Source organism: Schistocerca piceifrons, chromosome 5, assembly GCF_021461385.2.
Source record: "Schistocerca piceifrons isolate TAMUIC-IGC-003096 chromosome 5, iqSchPice1.1, whole genome shotgun sequence".
NCBI classification, from domain to species: Eukaryota; Metazoa; Arthropoda; class Insecta; order Orthoptera; family Acrididae; genus Schistocerca; species Schistocerca piceifrons.
The window spans coordinates 178,093,157-178,113,231 of NC_060142.1; the positions used below are offsets into that span (position 1 = coordinate 178,093,157).

Here is a 20,075-nt window from a genome sequence, read left to right on the forward strand (position 1 = left end):
CCTCAACACGGACACTGGACTGTTGATGACAGGAAACATGTTGCCTTGTCGGACGAGTCTCGTTTCAAGTGGTATCGAGTGGGTGGACGTGTACTGTTATAGAGGCTACCTCATAAGTCCATAGATCCTGCAACTCTGCAGGGGACTGTGCAAGCTGCTGAAGGCCCTGTAATTGTGTGAGGCGTGGGCAGTTGGGGTGATATGGGACCCCTGATACGTCTAGATACGACTCAGACAGGGGACACCTACGTAAGTATCCTCTGCATCCATTCATGTCCATTCTACATCTACATCTACATCCATACTGCGCAAGCTACCTGACGGTGTGTGGCGGAGGGTACCCTGAGTACCTCTATCGGTTCTCCCTTCTATTCCAGTCTCGTATTGTTCGTGGAAAGAAGGATTGTCTGTATGCTTCTGTGTGGGCTCTAGTCTCTCTGATTTTATCCTCATGGTCTCTTCGCGAGATATACGTAGGAGGGAGCAATATGCTGCTGGACTCTTCGGTGAAGGAATGTTCTCGCAACTTTAACAAAAGCCCGTACCGAGCTACTGAGCGTCTCTCCTGCAGAGTCTTCCACTGGAGTTTATCTATCATCTCCGTAACGCTTTCGCGATTACTAAATGATCCTGAAACGAAGCTCCTGCTCTCCGTTGGATCTTCTCTATCTCTTCTATCAACCCTATCTGGTACGGATCCCACAATGCTGAGCAGTATTCAAGCAGTGGGCGAACAAGCGTACTTTAACCTACTTCCTTTGTTTTCGGATTGCATTTCCTTAGGATTATTCCAATGAATCTCAGTCTGGCATCTGCTTTACCGACGATCAACTTTATATGATCATTCCATTTTAAATCACTCCTAATGCGTTCTCCCAGATAATTTATGGAATTAACTGCTTCCAGTTGCTGACCTGCTATTTTGTAGCTAAATGATAAGGGATCTATCTTTCTATGTATTCACAGCACATTACACTTGTCTACATTGAGATTCAGTTGCCATTCCCTGCACCATGCGTCAATTCGCTGCAGATCCTCCTGCATTTCAGTACAATTTTCCATTGTTACAACCTCTCGATACACCATAGCATCATCTGCAAAAAGCCTCAGTGAACTTCCGATGTCATCCACCAGGTCATTTATGTATGGTCCCATGACACTCCCCTGTGGCACAACTGAAATCACTCTTACTTCGGAAGACTTCTCTCCATTGAGAATGACATGCTGCGTTCTGTGATCTAGGAACTCCTCAATCCAATCACACAATTGGTCTGATAGTCCTTATGCTCTTACTTTGTTCATTAAACGACTGTGGGGAACTGTATCGAACGCCTTGCGGAAGTCACGAAAGACGGCATCTACCTGTGAACCCGTGTCTATGTCCCTCTGAGTCTCGTGGACGAATAGCGCGAGCTGGGTTTCACACGATCGTCTTTTTCGAAACCCATGCTGATTCCTACAGAGTAGATTTCTAGTCTCCGGGAAAGTGCATTCTGACGGACGGGCGATACCAGTAGGACAATGCGACACTACAAACGTCCAGAACTGCTACAGTGTGGCTCCAGGAACACGCTTCTGAGTTTAAACATTTCAGTTGGCCACCAAACTCCCCATACATGAACATTATTGAGCATATGTGGGATGCCTTGCAATGTGCTGTTCGAAAATGATCTCCACGCCCTCGCACTCTTACTGATACATGGACAGCCATGCCGGATTCATGGCTTCACATCACTGCAACACTACCTCTGACATTAGTCGAGTCCGTGCCACGTCGTGTTGTGGCCATTCTGCGTGCTTGCGAGGGCCCTACACGATATTGGGCAGGTGTAACAGTTTCTTGGCCTCTTCAGTGTATTATTACCATTATCATTATTTTACCCCTACTTCGCCTTCCACACAGACTCTAAAATGCCACCTGGAGCGCCATAGACTGCCAACAAGGCAACCACTGATTCAGCTTGCATTGACTCGGCCGCAGAGAGTGAGACGCACAGCAACTGGTGCCCCCAATGACAACGCTGAACAGAGAAGAGGAATTATGTCTACCTTATGATGCGTTCCAGTGTTGCAAAGAGCATCACTATGAACAAGTTGTGTAAGCCCTGAGGAAAGTGAACATTTTCACACTGCATTCGCTGTAGTCAGTGCATTCACTGTAGTCATTTACGTTTTTCTACTAGGTACACAATACGATCACATCTGGCTGACATAAACGGTAGTTGGGACAGTAGGATTTAAACCACTTACCTGTTGAGGTCAACAGTTTTTCCCTGATCTTTGAGGTCACGATGTCGTCACCTTAGACAACTTAGCATCTGTAGTTGCTCAAGCCGTAAAAGAAGAAAAACCTGTGTTTGATGTCGTGTCGACATCGAGGTCTCTAGAGATGGAACGCAGGCTCGGATTTAGTCTAGCATGGGATAGGAAATCGGCAAAGACCTTTGAGACGAACCATCCCGACATTTGACTGGTAAGGCTTGTTGTACGTGCAGTCCTGACCTGCCGTGAGTGTTCGACTGTTGCCATGGCCAGCACGTTCCCTCCATGACTGACCCCACCTCAGCACAGAACTGATGCAGCACGGAATGATTTAACCACATCAGTCATTGAAGTACATAACGACTCTGTGCAAGACTGGGTTACAGCAGTAACTGCTGCCAGAGGTGGCAACCCACCGTACTACCTATCGCATTCTGTACATCCCGAAGTGTTGAAAAATTGTTAACTTATATTGTTCCCACAATTCTGTATGCTGCCACGAAGCATAATGCTTGCTATCCTCTGAGGAGCTGCAGTTGTCATGGTCATTAACATGGTTGCTGTTCACCATAATTTATAGTTAAACTCATCGTGTATGTGCGTGTCAGCGTTGGAAATTGCTTTCGCTCTCTTTGACGGTGACACCATCCACTGTTATCTGAAATATCAGTACAATATTATCATCCAGCAGACTTTTTGTCAACTATCTTGATAGTATAATCTCTTCTCGATAGCGATAAGAAGACATTATGATGAGTTGAAAACACCAAATACCAGATAACTGTTTGGTTTCTTAGCACTCTGTAACATAAAATATAATTAAATGACACTACATTAATGCTTTTGTAATATTTGTCCTTTCACAACTGTTGATCTTGGAAAAAATCCTTGTATTACTATCCTGGTTGCAGTGTTTAACAGATTAGTTTCCTTGTAGTCTGATCATATATTTCTCGTTATTAATACGTGGAGTAACTGGTGTAGGTGCAGAAATTTCTATTCTCTTTTGAGAAAATTACATCAGTATTCATATTATTTACAGACTGATAATTATGGCTTTTACAAATAGTAAGGATAACAACTCCAAGTCCATGTGGCAAAAGCAAGCAATTAATGGTAATTTTACCCTCAGATGTTGACTTATGGATGCGAGGACGCAAATTGGTTAGCCTATACTGACAGGCATAGTTCACTTAGTGGTGCTCCTATGTAGATGCAGAAAACTTCAGGCCATAAAATTTGTGACATGCCAGTGGGAAGAATGCAAGGATCAGAATTATTAGCCTACATTGAAAGGCGTAGCTCACTTAGTGGTGCCGCTATGTCCATGCAGAAAACACTAGGTCATAAAATTTCTGACATGTCCATGGGAAGAATGTTCCACATAGAGAAACAACAAACTACACAGTTGTGTATGTAAATATTAAGGTAGCACATATAACGATATGTGAACGTATCCCTGTTACATAATGTATGGACTGTATGATGCAGCAAATGTCACATTACGTCAGAATGGTTAGCCTATACTGACAGGCATAGTTCACAAATGTCACTCTACGTCATCTCCTCTTATATTAAAAACTGTGTATCTACATTTATCTAAAGAAATTACGCCAGTAAGTACGTGGGCAGGCAGACGTTCAGTTATGGTCAACACAAGAAATGCATTTCCATAAGACAATGAAACTAGATTATCATTTTAAGTTTATTTATCGTTACCAAGACTGAGAAATATAGATCCATCAGTTTCTTTTTAAATGTTACACACTCCATAGGATTTTAGGAGAATGTCTACTAGTGTTCTCTTGTGGCAAAGTAAAACCTGACAAATGCATGTAGAAAGAATGAGACGTCTGATCGTGACATCTATTTGATGACAAAGTACCGAGCTTGATCATATTGTATGTAAGTGCTGCTAAATGGTTCACTGGCTGAATGACAGGTAAGTGAGAGTGAGCATATAATATTAAGACAAATTTCGTAAGGACTGTATCTAGTTATTAATAATATAGCATAAAAACATATCCTATAAGCAATTAAACTAGCTGTCAGTCATGACACTCTGAACGCCAAAGCGAACTGTAAAGCAATAAATTAAATGGGATTGAACGAACGTAGACATGTGATATTCATATAATAAGTAAACATATGTACGATATGGAGTTAATGTAAGTCTCAAAATACTTTACGTATCTCAGATATAAGAGCATTTGTGAAAATGAATACGTACAACACATAATGGACAATCAGAAGAGAATTATGCTGTAAGCAGATGGAACCCTCTGAAACAACAGCTTTCCAGTGAGCAGCTAAACAGAGCTGTAATCTATGTGTAACTTTCATACCTATCACTACATTACAAGCGAAGTAAATAAAATGCCCATTATAAAGATAAATGGTATATTTGTAATGACTCAGAAGGAAATGCTATCTTGAAACTGCTGTCGGAGCTTAGAAACGTCGAGTTAAATTGAGTCATTTTAATGATGGAAGGACAGTTAGTAGGGCATCATACGAGTTACGGTGTCTCCAATGCGTCAAAACAGATTCCATGGCTGAATAAAGCTGCCATTGGGTGAGCAACGTCATTACACATCCATCGAAGACGTCTTTACAGGTGTCCATCACGTAGTTATCTACCTGCTCTAACAGAAGAAATGCATAGCACCTGCGAAGTTAACGATATATGTTATGCGCTTTTCAAACTCCAGTAATATAACGAAAACGGTTGTAAGGCGATGTATGTCCAGTTACTTCCTCTGAATCCAATGTCGGAAAGTTATGTACCCCTTTTCACATACCTTGGAAGTTATTACAATAATATAACGTTGACGAATCACGTTTTACCACAGCATTTTCACTGCCACCTACTCCCAGAAAACAATGAGCGAAAATGAAATGTATGTCAATTAAGAAATAATATCATTTATTTGATCATAATAACGTATGGCATTCACGATCATGCTAAACTTGGCAGAAGATTGATATTAAAGAACCTCTGAGAGTGTATGGAAACTTATTAGGCTGCCACTTGTTTTACATGAATGCAGATAGAATGAGAGAACTTGATCAGACTCCTGTGGCACCACTGATCCAGGAACGGAGGTTACCGACGTTACCATACACGCCGCCATCGGTCTCGCATTGTTCCCTTCCCCATGAGACAATGCCGACCTGAGTGCCGCCACTGACGAGCGGACCACCGGAGTCGCCGTAGCAGGTGCTCTTGCCGGCCTCGCCGGCGCAGATCATGCGATCTGTGACGCCAAACCTGGACACGCAGCTGGCGCGGTCGATGACGGTGATGTCCACCTTCATCAGATTGAACGGTGACGCCTGGCCCGAGGTGGCTGTGGATCCCCAGCCGGTGATGGTGACTGCGAGGCCTCCAGGTGGGTCGTAGCCGTCGGCAGGGAGACCCACAACCTGTACGTTGCCACCGATGGGGAGAGGACTGGCCACCTGCAGCGTACCAAGCAATTCGTTAGTTTTAGTAATGTCGTGACACAATGAGTTTGTTAACAAATCAATTTCTTGACCCACACAAAAACACTCATCAAAAGATATAGGTTAATGCCGATGCTGAATCATGAAATTTGTCGAGGTACAAGGTTTCGCTGTACAACAAAATAAAAAAATACGAAAAATGTAAATTTGTAGTTATATCAGTCGAGAGAGAAAAAAGTGTTTGTCGTTTCTTATCTGACTTTGTTCGGCATTCTGTTAAGACCTCATTTCATCAGTAAACGGTAATGAACTAAGTTGAAATATATGTCAGATATTGAGGTCTGTAATCCCTTGGCGGTGTAACAAATGGAGCCTTATAAGTCAATACAGCTAAATGCTAGTGCCATTTACGTCATTTAACTTGGTACTCACAAACTCACTCATCAAAACCTACACGGTAGTTCCCGTTGCCGGCCGGTGTGGCTGAGCGGTTCTAGGCGCTTCAGTCTGGAATCGCACGACCGCTACGGTCGCAGGATCTAATCCTGCCTTGGGCATGGATGTGTGTGAAGTCCTTAGGTTAGTTAGGTTTAAGTAGTTCTAAGTTCTAGAGGACTGATGACCTCAGATGTTAAGTCCCATAGTGCTCAGAGTCGTTTGAAACATTTTGAGTTCCCGTTGGCGTAGAATCATGAAATTTTGCGAGAAGCAATGTATCAAAGTACAAGTAAGGCGAAAAACCCTAAAACTCTTAATCTGTGTTTATAAGACATGAATCAGTACTTCTGCATTCCTTGTAAAATAAATAAATAAATAAATAAGAAAGCTAAGGGACTTAAGTGCTGAGGTCATCAGTCTGCTAGAACTTAGAGCTACTTAAACCTAACTAACCTAAGGACATCACACACATCCATGCCCGAGGCAGGATTCGAACCTGCGACCATAGCGGTTACGCGGTTCCAGGCTGTAGCGCCTAGAACCACTCCGGCCCACATTCCTAGTCAGATGATTGACTTTTATCACTGCGATACAGACAGCCTGAATACAGTGATGCTCAACAGTATAATAATGGTCGCCTGCTTTCTACAGGATTGTACATCACATATTACTGAAGTTAAGACATTATTGAAAATCTTGGATACCCTGGGAGTGATATCTTCCAGTATCAATAGTGATAATGAGCGAAAACTGTAGAGATTCACTATTCCCAGAATGGAAGAAGTATCTGTATACATAATGAAGATCGCACCGAACCCTCAGTGCTCGAGTCCAATTCTCACCTGCTCAGTATTTTTTAAAATATGAAAGAATATTCGAAATGCTCTTGTTTACAAAAATTTCTGTGTGGTATATAAGGTCTTAACATTTAACTTAACTGACTCCTCTTTATGCATTACAGCATATTGACGTGCGTCAGTGATATGCAGCATTCTCATCATCAGCGTGCACCATATCAGTAATAAGCATGCTGTCATAATACGCAACTATAGCTTTGAAATACCTTCTGTATTATGTATTAGTTTCACGAAAACTGCTTGGTCAAAACAGTGATGGCCAAGGTTCCAAACAGATCCCTGATTGTGAAAGAAAATATGATCTTTAGCGGAAGACAATTGTGTGTAGTATTTATCAAAGTAGATAAAGATATTTTCTATAACCCTAAGAAATAAACACGGGAGTAACGCTACAGCTTAGTTGTTCAATAGCAGTAAAATATGCACTTGGGATGCAAATTGGCCCTACTTATCTTACTTACGTGTTAAACTGCACTTTGCAGTAGAACAGTTCGAATTTTGCACCACAGTTTAAGTGACAACTGACACAAATGAAATTGTGACTAATTATATATTTCCACGCGAATAAACTACCGAAAACAGAAGCTTTCCGATTTATGATTTCTATCAGTGGAGAAACTTTATCGTGGATGACACCTCAACAGTCTTTGCTGTTAGTAGCTCACACCTTTCCCTACGGATGATGGGCAGTCACAGAAATATATACAAGAAGAAGTAAGAATCTAGAGTTGTCATTTCCATATAATAAAGGCTGAAAAATTACAATGGATTATTAACAAAACTAACCACAAAGAATTGAACTTATTAATACTCTTCAAAGTGAAGGAACAGAAAGTAAACGTTAAAAACGCTTCTTCCACTTACACCATCGATAACACTTTATAAAAACGGTGACGCCTCCTCATGTTAATCAACTTGTGACATTGTTTGGGTGCCATCTACGAGGGCAGTTCAATAAGTAATGCAACACATTTATTTTCTCGGTCAATTTTGGTTGAAGAAACCGGAAATTTCTTGTGGAATATTTTCAAACATTCCCGCTTCGTCTCGTATAGTTTTATTGACTTCCGACAGGTGGCAGCGCTGTACGGAGCTGTTAAAATGGCGTCTGTAACGGATGTGCGTTGCAAACAACGGGCAGTGATCGAGTTTCTTTTGGCGGAAAACCAGGGCATCTCAGAAATTCATAGGCGCTTGCAGAATGTCTACGGTGATCTGGCAGTGGACAAAAGCACGGTGAGTCGTTGGGCAAAGCGTGTGTCATCATCGCCGCAAGGTCAAGCAAGACTGTCAGGTCACCCGCGTGCGGGCCGGCCGTGCACAGCTGTGACTCCTGCAATGGCGGAGCGTGCGAACACACTCGTTCGAGATGATCGACGGATCACCATCAAACAATTCAGTGCTCAACTTGACATCTCTGTTGGTAGTGCTGTGACAATTGTTCACCAGTTGGGATATTCAAAGGTTTGTTCCCGCTGGGTCCCTCGTTGTCTAACCGAACACCATAAAGAGCAAAGGAGAACCATCTGTGCGGAATTGCTTGCTCGTCATGTGGCTGAGGGTGACAATTTCTTGTCAAAGATTGTTACAGGCGATGAAACATGGGTTCATCACTTCGAACCTGAAACAAAACGCCAATCAATGGAGTGGCGCCACACCCACTCCCCTACCAAGAAAAAGTTTAAAGCCATACCCTCAGCCGGTAAAGTCATGGTTACAGTCTTCTGGGACGCTGAAGGGGTTATTCTGTTCGATGTCCTTCCCCATGGTCAAACGACCAACTCTGAAGTGTATTGTGCTACTCTTCAGAAATTGAAGAAACGACTTCAGCGTGTTCGTAGGCACAAAAATGTAAACGAACTTCTCCTTCTTCATGACAACGCAAGACCTCACACAAGTCTTCGCACCCGAGAGGAGCTCACAAAACTTCAGTGGACTGTTCTTCCTCATGCACCCTACAGCCCCGATCTCGCACCGTCGGATTTCCATATGTTTGGCCCAATGAAGGACGCAATCCGTGGGAGGCACTACGCGGATGATGAAGAAGTTATTGATGCAGTACGACGTTGGCTCCGACATCGACCAGTGGAATGGTACCGTGCAGGCATACAGGCCCTCATTTCAAGGTGGCGTAAGGCCGTAGCATTGAGTGGAGATTACGTTGAAAAATAGTGTTGTGTAGCTAAAAGATTGGGGAATAACCTGGTGTATTTGAATGCTGAATAAAACAACCCCTGTCTCAGAAAAAAAATGTGTTGCATTACTTATTGAACTGCCCTCGTACTTTCACAGTTTACAATCGTAATTGAAAGTTTACAAAATATGTTTTCAGAATCACAATAGCCAAGTACAATCCACTCTTCATAGCTTAGGGTTTAATCAGCATGAGCCATGCCCTCCACCTAACGCTCCCTCTACCAACTTTACAGACATTGCGCAGCCATGGCAACTGGAGAGCTGAATCAGTAATTCCAAGGCTTCTTTAGGTCCTGTGTTGGACGGGGTGGAGTTTAGTCCCATTTCTTAATTTCGTGAAATACAGAGCTTCTCAATCAAGTCGTGACTGGGCTGCTTAGACGAGAGACAAATGTAGATTACTGCTGAGATGAAGCTGTGTAGCAGTAGGACGAAGTGACCCTTAGGGAATTGGGGATTGATTTTGGGGAGGAATACTCAACCACGATTATTTTAAGCAGGAAATAGATGCAGAAAACGATGCGGCTCCGAGTTGAAATAGTACCTTTGTAGAGCTCGATTATGACTCTATGAGGAAGAGACAGAAGGTAGACTGTGGACAACATTTTCGTAATCTTCCGTAAATCTTCGTATCTCCCTTGACAGCAAGACAATGTTGAAAGAGCAGAAGCAGCGAACAGCGTCTGCTCCCCCCCCCCATCCCCCCCTCCCCCCCTCCCCCCCCCCCCCACACACACACGTATGCCACCCGCAGGCCGTTGCGGAAACCCGTAGCTGTGTAACATAATCATCCTGGTTCCTTTCATGACCTCATGATGAAGTGATTTGCGGGGTCTGCAATTTGGGTCAAAAAATAAATAATATGCAATAAATTTGAGATAAAGTTATACTGAAGTGATAAAAGTCACGGGATGCATCACAATATCGTGTTGGACCTCCTTTTGCCTCGATAAGGGCGGCAGCTTCTCGTGGCATAGACTCTTGCAGAAATATTGAGCCTAGCTGCATCTGTAGCCGTCAATAATAACGAGAGCGTTGGCCACGTTGTGCACGAACTGAACCCTCAATTGTGTACCGTAAATTTTCCTCGTAATAGTCATGGGGGACTGGAACGTAGTTGTAGGAAGGAGTAGAAGAAGAGCTTACGGAAGAGTGTAGCCTTGGTAGTACCAAGGAGAGACGACAAATAATACCTCAGTCCTACAGTAAATTTCAGCTTTGAATAGCGAACTCTCTGTTGAAGAAACACAAGAGAAGGGGGTGTACTTGAAACAGGCCGCGAGATTCGGGGAGATTTCAGTAAGATTACATCATGGTTAGGCAGAGATTGCGAAATCAGATACTGGACTTTCGGGCGTAACCAGGGGCAGATATTCTCCCAGTTCAAAATTTAGTAGTGAAGTAGAGTAGACTGAAGTGTAAAAGACCGGTGAGAAATAGTCAGTGAGCAAAAGTGTGGGATACACAAGTACTAAGGAATGAAGAGATACGTTTGAAGTTCTCTGAGACTATAGATACCGCGATAAGAAATAGGTCACGAGGCAGTTCAGGGGAAGAGGAATGGACATCGCTAAATCACAGAAGTTGGAAAGAAAAAAATTGGTACGAGCATAGTAACTGTGAAGAAAATCTGGGAGACAGAAGGAATACTTCAGCTTATCGATAAAAGAAGGAAATGCAAAAATGTTCAAGAAAATTGAGGAATACCGAAATACCAGTCGCTTGGGAAGTTCAGGGAAACGAAAACGAAATGGCTCCAAGGGAAATGTGAAAATATCTAAAATGAAATAGCATACAGAAAATTGTAAACAACCTTTGGCCAAATTAAAAGCAAAGGATGTAACATTAAGAGTGCAATGGTTATTCCACTGTTAAATGTAGAGAAGAGAGCGGCCAGGTGGTATCTGAAGACCTGTATGTCGTGGAAGACTTGTCTGTTGACGTGATAGAAGAAGAAACAACAGTAGATACGGAAGAGATGAGAGATCCAGTACTAGAATCATAATTAAATAGAGCTCTGGAAGAGATAAATGACATTCTATCAAAATTTTTGAAGTCATTGGGGGATGTGGCAACAAAACGAATATTCATGTCGGTGTGTAGAATGTATGACTCTGGTTGTATGCCGTCTGACTTTCGGAACGAAAACACTATCCACGCTATTCCGAAGATTGTAAGAGCCGACATGTGCGAGAATTATCGCACAATTAGCTTAACGGCTCATGCATTCAAAATTCTGAAAGATTAATATACAGAAGAATGGAAAAGAAATCTGTAGGTGTGAGACGACGTTAAGTTTGTCTTTAGTAAAGATAAAGGCACAGGAGGATCAATCCTGTCGTTGCAGTTGATAAGGGAAGCGAGATTAAAGAAAAATCAAGACATGTTCATAGAATTTTTCGACTGGAAAAAGCGTTAGGCAATTTTGAATGGTGCAAGATGTTCGAACTTGTGAGATAAATAGCGGTATGTTGTAGGAAATAACAGATAGTACATAGCCTGTACAGGAGTCAAGAGGGAATATTAAGAGGGGAAGACCAAGAAAAAAATGTTCCGATTAAAATGTGTGTAACAGAGGGATGTAGGTGTTTCACTCCTATCGTTTAATCTATATATAGAAGAAGCAACGACAGAAGTAAAAAAAAAAAAGTTTCAAGAGTGGATTTAAAATTTAGGGAAAGGATATAAACGATAACATTCAGTGATGACATTGCTATCATCAGTGAAAGTAAAGAAGAATTAAATGATCTGTTAAATTGAATAAACTGTCTAATAAACACAGTGTGTGGATTGAGAGTAAATCGAAAAAAGACGAAAGTAATGAAAGTAGTAGAAATGAGACCATGGAAAAACTGGTGATCGCGAAGTATATGAAGGTACAGAATTCTGCTACCTAGGCAGCAAAGTAACACATGACGGACGGAACAAGGAGGGCGTAAAAAGGTTGTTAGCACTGGTGAGAAGTGATTTACTGGCCAAGAGAAATCTGCTAGTGTCAAACATATCCGTAATTTGAGGAAGAAATATCTGAGGATGTATGTTCGGAGCATAACGTTGTACGGTTGTGAAACATGGAACGTGGGAGAAACGGAAGAGACTCGAAGGATTTGGGATTTGATGCTACAGAAGAACGTTTAAAGTTTGGTGGGTTGACAGGTATGCAATGAGGATGTGCCCACAGAATCGAAAAGGAAAGGGAGATATGGGAAGTGAAAAGCACTGACAAGAATAGATAAGCTCGTAGGACATATGTTAAGACGACGAATAGGGTCGGTGGTCTGACACTGGGATAGCTTCCAACGCGCTAGGGCAGCTGTAGAGGGCAAATCCAGTAGAAGAATACAAAGACTGGAACACCTCCAGTAACTGCAGACGCTGCCGGAGAGCTCTAGTCACATTTTCTACTTTTATCCCAATCACACGAGTTTGAAAACGGAACTTCGAAGCAGGCAGTATGAAATCCTCAGTCTCAGCGTGAGTATACTCCGGACAGTCTCGATCAAACAGGCCAGTTTAGCTTACAGAAGAAAAGTATCGACTGTTTCATATTCGTTAGAATGTGGCGTACCATTTCACAAGAGATTTTTCCCATCCTGAATTTTAACTAAACTCGTATAATGCTCCACCATAATTACGATCTATACTGCGCTGGCTCTGGTGAAGTACCTTTCCGATCGTAATGTATCCGTTCCGGACAGTCTTCACAGCAGCCGCTAACCATTGGCGCCATCGCATGGGCCCACAGATTCTCATGACATATAGAATGGGTCGCCATGTGGATGTTATCATTAACTGAGCTGAGTATTGTCACACAGATATATAATAAACTGACAAAATTTCCATCTAACTCTCTACAGGTCTTGATTTCTTCCAGAACAGGTATCGTTGTAAACTGTATTATATGTAAAGTTTTTACTTTTTCTGTATTGGACTATGTAGGATCTGATATGATGTTTTGCATACTAAAAGCTTTTCATTCGATTTGCGCCAGGATTTACCAAAGGATAACCTATACTGAGGTGAAAAAAAGTCATGGGATCACGATATGCCCATGTACAGATGACGGCAGTATTCCGTTTACAAGGTATAAAAGGGCAGTGCACTGCTACAGCTGTCGTATGTACTCAGATAATTCATGTGAAAAAGTTTCCGACAAGATTATGGCCGCAGGACAGCAACTGAACGTGGAACAGTAGTTGCATATAAACGCAAGGAACTTTGTATTTCGAGAATCGGTAGGGAATTTATATACCGAGTTCCAGAGGGCCAAGAGTGTGCCGAGAATACCACGTATCAGGTATTACCTTTCACCACGGACAAGGCAGTGCCCAACGGCCTTCACTTAACAACCAAGAGCAACGCCGTTTGTGTAGTGTTGTTAGTGCCAATAGACAAACAATACTGCTATAAATGACCGCAGAAATGAATAAGGGACGTGCGACAAATGTAGTAGTTATGACAGTGCAGAGAAATTTGGGGATATTGGGCTATGGCAGCAGACGAGGAAAGCGAGTGCCTTTGTTAACAGCACGGCATCGCCTGCAGCGTCTGTACTGGGATAGTGACCATAGTCGCTGGACCGTAGCCGAGTGGAAAAACGTGGTCTGATTATCTGAGTCTCGAACTCAGTTGGTGAGAGATGATGGCAGAATTCGAGTGTGGCGCAGACCTCGCAAAACCATGGATCGAATCTGTCAGCAAGCGACAGTAGAAGCTGGTGGCGTATCCGTAATGTCGAGGGCTGTGTATACAGGGAACAGACTTGTTGGTCTTGTCCAACCGAACCAATCATTGACTGGAAACGATAATGTTCAGCTACTTGGGAAGCATTTGCAACCATTCAAAGATGGACTTTTTATAAATGACAAAGTGCCCTATGAGTGGGACATAATCGTTCGGGATTGGTTTCAAGAATGTTTTGACCAGTCGAGGGAATGACATGTCCTTCCAGATCGCCTGACACGAATGTCACCGAACATTTATGGAACGTAATTGAGAGGTCATTTCATGCACTTTAACCTGAATGGGCAACACTTCCGCAATTATGGGTGCTATAGAGGCAGCTTGGCTCATTATATCTGCAGGCGACTTCCCACGATTTTTTGAGTCCATACCACACCCAGCTGCAGCACTACGCCGGGAAAAGGGTGGTCCGACACGATGTTAAGAGTTGTCCGAAACTTTTGTCGCCTCAGTGTAAATTGCTTCAGTTTCATAAACGACAGAAAAGCTTCGTTTCTCATTTCTTTAACGAAAGAATCGTATGTGTTCGTCTGATAAAGTGTTTTGTGTTATCATTCTGCTCTTCAGTACCTCAGATCTCGTACTACTGCACTCCTGAACCCGAGTCAATATACGAAATGTATCAGGTTGTGTTAGGTGTTAGTGGGCGCTCTCAGCAGTCTTTGCTGCTAATAGCTCACACTTCGCACTATGGATGATGAAAGCGAGCATGGACGCCTACAGAAATTTAGCTAGAGGGGAAGTAGGTAGCGCTCACCTGCAGCACCGAGATGTCGTAGTCTAACGTGTTGGGGTTGTAGTAGCCATGCAGAACGCCGTACGCCACGGCGGACACGACGCCTCCGCTCTCGCGGGTCGAGGTGCCGGCCCTCACACTGTAGGTGGCGATGTTGGCGCCGTAGAGGCAGTGGCCGGCGGTCAGCACCCAGTTGCTGCTGATGACGGAGGCCCCGCAGTAGTGGTAGCCGTTTACCTGCATGGATACCATCCACGGGTAGCTGGATATGTCGGCGGTGGTGCCGCCGATTATCCGGCCATTCCCTCTGGCCCTGATCCTGAACGGCCGGGGGGCGGCCAGCCCACAAGATACAAGACACAGGATCGCGAGGAGGAGGCGCAACATCTTCACAGCTACCGTCGACCAGATTGGCAGCACCTTTATATTAACAGCTACAATAAGTTAGATATCTTTGTCGTGAAGCACTCGATGAATAAAAGGCATTCCCAACTGTTCATGCCTGTCCACAACCACTACAGATTACAGACACATCTGAAGATGTAGACGATAACGACGTAATCAGATGACAGGGTACTTTTATAAACAAGTTATCTTGTCACCTGCCTTCACTTGTCAACAACCACTTCAGGCTTCAGATCCGTCACAATATGTAAAGGCTAATAGAGTAATCAGGTTACAGGCTACTAATTAGTCCACGTATGACTAGTCCATTCCCCTTGCACATCTTTTTGATCAAACAAAATTTCATGTATCACTGTTCGTCTTCTTCTTTTGCTAGCCCCTTTATCCCGCAGTCTGTGCAGGGTCAGCACACTTAGAATTGGGTTTGGCATGGTTAGTTTGAAGGGGTGGCCAGATGTCCTTAATGTCGCCACCCCATACCCCCCGGGGCCCGAATCAATGTACCTCACCTGTATGTGTCTACAATAAATCATTAGATAGTGCGAACGTGTTTCAGATGTCAGCTAGTCGTGTAATTGAGGCGGGACGTGAGACCAGCCCGATATTCTACATCTACATCCATACTCCGCAAGCCACCTGACAGTGTGTGGCGAAGGGTACCTTGAGTACCTCTATCGGTTCTCCCTTCTATTCCAGTCTCGTATTGTTCGTGGAAAGAAGGATTGTCTGTATGCCTCTGTGTGGGCTCTAATCTCTCTGATTTTATCCTCATGGTCTCTTCGCGAGATATACGTAGGAGGGAGCAATATACTGCTTGACTCTTCGGTGAAGGTATGTTCTCGAAACATTGACAAAAGCCCGTACCGAGCTACTGAGCGTCTCTCCTGCAGAGTCTTCCACTGGAGTTTATCTATCATCTCCGTATCGCTTTCGCGATTACTAAATGATCCTGTAACGAAGCGCGCTGCTCTCCGTTGGATCTTCTCTATATCTTCTATCAACCCTATCTGGTACGGATCCCACACTGCTGAGCAGTATTCAAGCAGTGGGCGAACAAGCGTACTGTAACCTACTTCCTTTGTTTTCGGATTGCATTTCCTTAGGATTCTTCCAATGAATCTCAGTCTGGCATCTGCTTTACCGACGATCAACATTATATGATCATTCCATTTTAAATCACTCCTAATGCGTACTCCCAGATAATTTATGGTATTAACTGCTTCCAGTTGCTGACCTGCTATTTTGTAGCTAAATGATAAAGGATCTATCTTTCTGTGTATTCGCAGCACATTACACTTGTCTACATTGAGATTCAATTGCCATTCCCTACACCATGCGTCAATTCGCTGCAGATCCTCCTGCATTTCAGTACAATTTTCCATTGTTACAACCTCTCGATACACCACAGCATCATCCGCAAAAAGCCTCAGTGAACTTCCGATGTCATCCACAAGGTCATTTATGTATATTGTGAGTAGCAACGGTCCTATGACACTCCCCTGGGGCACACCTGAAATCACTCTTACTTCGGAAGACCTCTCTTCATTGAGAATGACATGCTGCGTCCTGTTATCTAGGAACTCCTCAATCCAATCACACAATTGGTCTGATAGTCCATATACTCTTACTTTGTTCATTAAACGACTGTGGGGAACTGTATCGAACGCCTTGCGGAAGTCAAGAAACACGGTATCTACCTGTGAACCCGTGTCTATGGCCCTCTGCGGGTATGTGGAAAACGGCCTGAAAATCACATCCAGGCTGGCCAGCACAACGGCCCTCGTCGTTCATCCACCAGATGGGTTCGAACCAGGGCCGGCGCACCTACCAGAGTCGAGGCAGCTTTGGGTTGGTTGTTTGGGGGAAGAGACCAAACAGCGAGGTCATCGGTCTCATCGGGTCAGGGGTGGACGGGGAAGGAAGTCGGCCGTGCCCTTTCAAAGGATCCATCCTCGAGGCAGCAGCGCGTTAGCGCTCTCGGCTAACCTAGCGGGCCAAAATTTCATGTATCGTTACTCTACAAGTATGTGTCCTCCCACCTCATCCCTGGAAGGGCATAACATCGATGCCCAAGACAGGATGGAATGTTTCTGTTTGCCGGCCAGTGTGGCCGAGCGGATCTAGGCGCTTCAGTCTGGAACCGCACCACCGCGACGGTCTAAGGTTCGAATCCTGCCTTGGGCGTGGATGTGTGTGATATCCTTAGGTTAGTCAGGTTTAAGTAGTTCAAAGTTCTAGGGGACTGATGACCTCAGAAGTTAAGTCCGATAGTGCTCAGAGCCATATGAACCATTTGTTTCTGTTTAAAAGTTTCTTGTACACTTGCAACGCAAGAGAAAGAGTGGAAGCCCTACTAGAATCGACTGAGGGATAAATTAGTACAGTAAATGGAGAGAATTTGTTGCCATTTACTAGAAATGCATTACAGAAACATGATAGTCTACACGACAATAACTTTACTGTTTTTAGCACGTAACCACAGACTTGAATACACAAGTGTCCAACATTTTCATAACTTGGGAGTAAGAAGAAATAGGAAACAGAAAGCTGACAGATCAGTATAACTCATGACCAAGTTTCCATGTGGTCCAGAAGGAGGGGGATATACACTACTGGCCATTAAAATTGCTACACCACGTGGATGACGTGCTACAGACGCGAAATTTAACCGACAGGAAGAAGATGCTGTGATATGCAAATGATTAGCTTTTCAGAGCATTCACACAAGGATGGGGCCGGTGGCGACGCCTGCGACGTGCTGACATGAGGAAAGTTTCCAACCGATTTCCCATACACAAACAGCTGTTGCCCGGCGTTGCCTGGCGAAACGTTGTTGTGATGCCTCGTGTAAGGAGGAGAAATGCGTACCATCACGTTTCCGACTTTGATAACGGTCGTATTGTAGCCTATCGCGATTGCGGTTTATCGTATCGCGACATTGGTGCTCGCGTAGCTCGAGATCCTATGACTGATAGCAGAATATGGAATCGATGGGTTCAAGCGGGTAATACGGAACGCCCTGCCGGATTCCAACGGCCTCGTATCAACAGCAGTTGACATGAGAGGCATCTTATCTTCATGGCTGTATCGGATCGTGCAGCCACCTCTCGATCCCTGAGTCAACAGATGGGGACGTTTGCAAGACAACAACCATCTGCACGAACAGTTCGACGACGTTTGCAGCAGCATGGACTATCAGCTCGGAGACCATGGCTGCTGTTACCCTTGACGCTGCATCACAGACAGGAGCGCCTGCGATGGTGTACTCAACGACTACCATGGGTGCACGAATGGTAAAACGTCATTTTTTCGGATGAATCCAGGTTCAGTTTACAGCAACATGATGGTCGAATCCGTGTTTGGCGACGTCGCGGTGAACGCACATTGGAAGCGTGTGTTCGTCATCGCCATACTGGCTTTTCACCTGGCGTGATTGTATGGGGTGCCATTGGTTACACGTCTCGGTCACCTCTTGTTCGCATTGACGGCACTTTGAACAGTGGACGTTACATTTCAGATGTGTTACGACCCGTGGCTCTACCCATCATTCGATCCCTGCGAAACCCTACATTTTAGCAGGATAAAGCTCGACCGCATGTTGCTGGTCCTGCACGGGCCTTTCTGGATACAGAAAATGTTCGACTGCTGCCCTGGCCAGCACATCCTCCTGATCTCTCACCAATTGAAAACGTCTGGTCAATGGTGACCGAGCAACTCGCTCGTCACAATACGCCAGTCACTACTCTTGATGAACTGTGGTATCGTGTTGAAGCTGCATGGGCAGCTGTACCTGCACACGCCATCCAAGCTCTGTTTGTCTCAATACTCAGGCGTATCAAGGTCGTTATTTCGGTCAGAGGTGATTGTTCTGGGTACTGATTTCTCAGGGTCTACGCACCCAAATTGGGTGAAAATGTAATCACATGTCAGTTCTAGTATAATATATTTCTCCAAAGAATACCCGTCTATCATCTGCATTTCTTCTTGGTGTAGCAATTTCAATGGCCAGTTGCGTAATTAACTACCCCGAAATTTGTGATATTGTTGATCTTTTATATATTATGTTATCTGAGAAATTTAATTCCAGGGTCTCCCTGTCTGAAAAAGTCATACCTGAGTTTGGTCTTGTGCAATGTGAGGGCCAAACATGTGGAAAAGTGATTCCAATAAATACTATTACAGGGAATAGTTGTTGTTTATACTAAGGTACAGGTCCTCTTCCACCTCATTGAAGACAGCTCTTCTCCTCACGTCTAAACCCTTTGAGTTAAATTCGTCATAGATACGTTCCAACTGCATAATGCGCAGTAAGTGGGTTCGTGCACAAAATGCAAACATAGGATTCACTTATTCCCATCCAGAGGATGTTTAAACCTGCTGCATTCAAACGATATGAAAAAAAGTCTATTCTATGGACCCATCATCTCTATGTCATGTTTACACGTTTGTTTTGAGAATAATACACTGTCTCATTATGGATAGTCAGACCCTGTTAATGGGCAGTTATATGGTGTAGGTCAACTTTCGTCTTTACGACGGCGTGTCAGAATGTCTGTAGAGGAATGGCCACACATTCTTCCTCAAGAGTGGAAATCATAGAAGATTGTGTTGCAGGTTCAAAAATGGCTCTGAGCGCTATGGGCCGTAACATCTGAGCTCATCAGTCACCTAGAACTTAGAACTACTTAAACCTAACCAACCCAACGACATCACACACATCCATGCCCGAGGCAGGATTCGAACCTGAGACCGTAGCGGTCGCGCGGTTCCAGACTGAAGCGCCTAGAACCGCTCGGCCACCAGAGGCCGGCATGTGTTACAGGATGTCAGGATCTGGAGTAAATTAAGCATCCTAACTTACAGCGAAAGGAGATTTGCTGTGGTCTGGTCGTGACTCTGAGCCAGCCAGTCCATTTCACCAATGTAATTGTTGACAAACATTTGCCTCAAAGATGTAACTTTATGACAGAGTGCTTTGCGGTGCTAATATA

At 43.9% G+C, this 20,075-nt stretch overlaps 1 protein-coding gene across 1 annotated transcript; it reads right to left on the minus strand.

Moving 5' to 3' along the window:
• Positions 1-3,009: 3,009 nt before the first annotated feature.
• LOC124798863 (trypsin alpha-4-like) lies at positions 3,010-15,066 on the minus strand. Its single transcript, XM_047262396.1, has 3 exons — positions 14,701-15,066; positions 5,437-5,724; positions 3,010-3,063 (listed from the first exon to the last, which is right to left on the minus strand). The coding sequence occupies exons 1-3, from the start codon at positions 15,064-15,066 to the stop codon at positions 3,010-3,012; spliced, it is 708 nt and encodes a 235-aa protein (XP_047118352.1).
• Between the last annotated feature and the right edge of the window lie 5,009 nt (positions 15,067-20,075).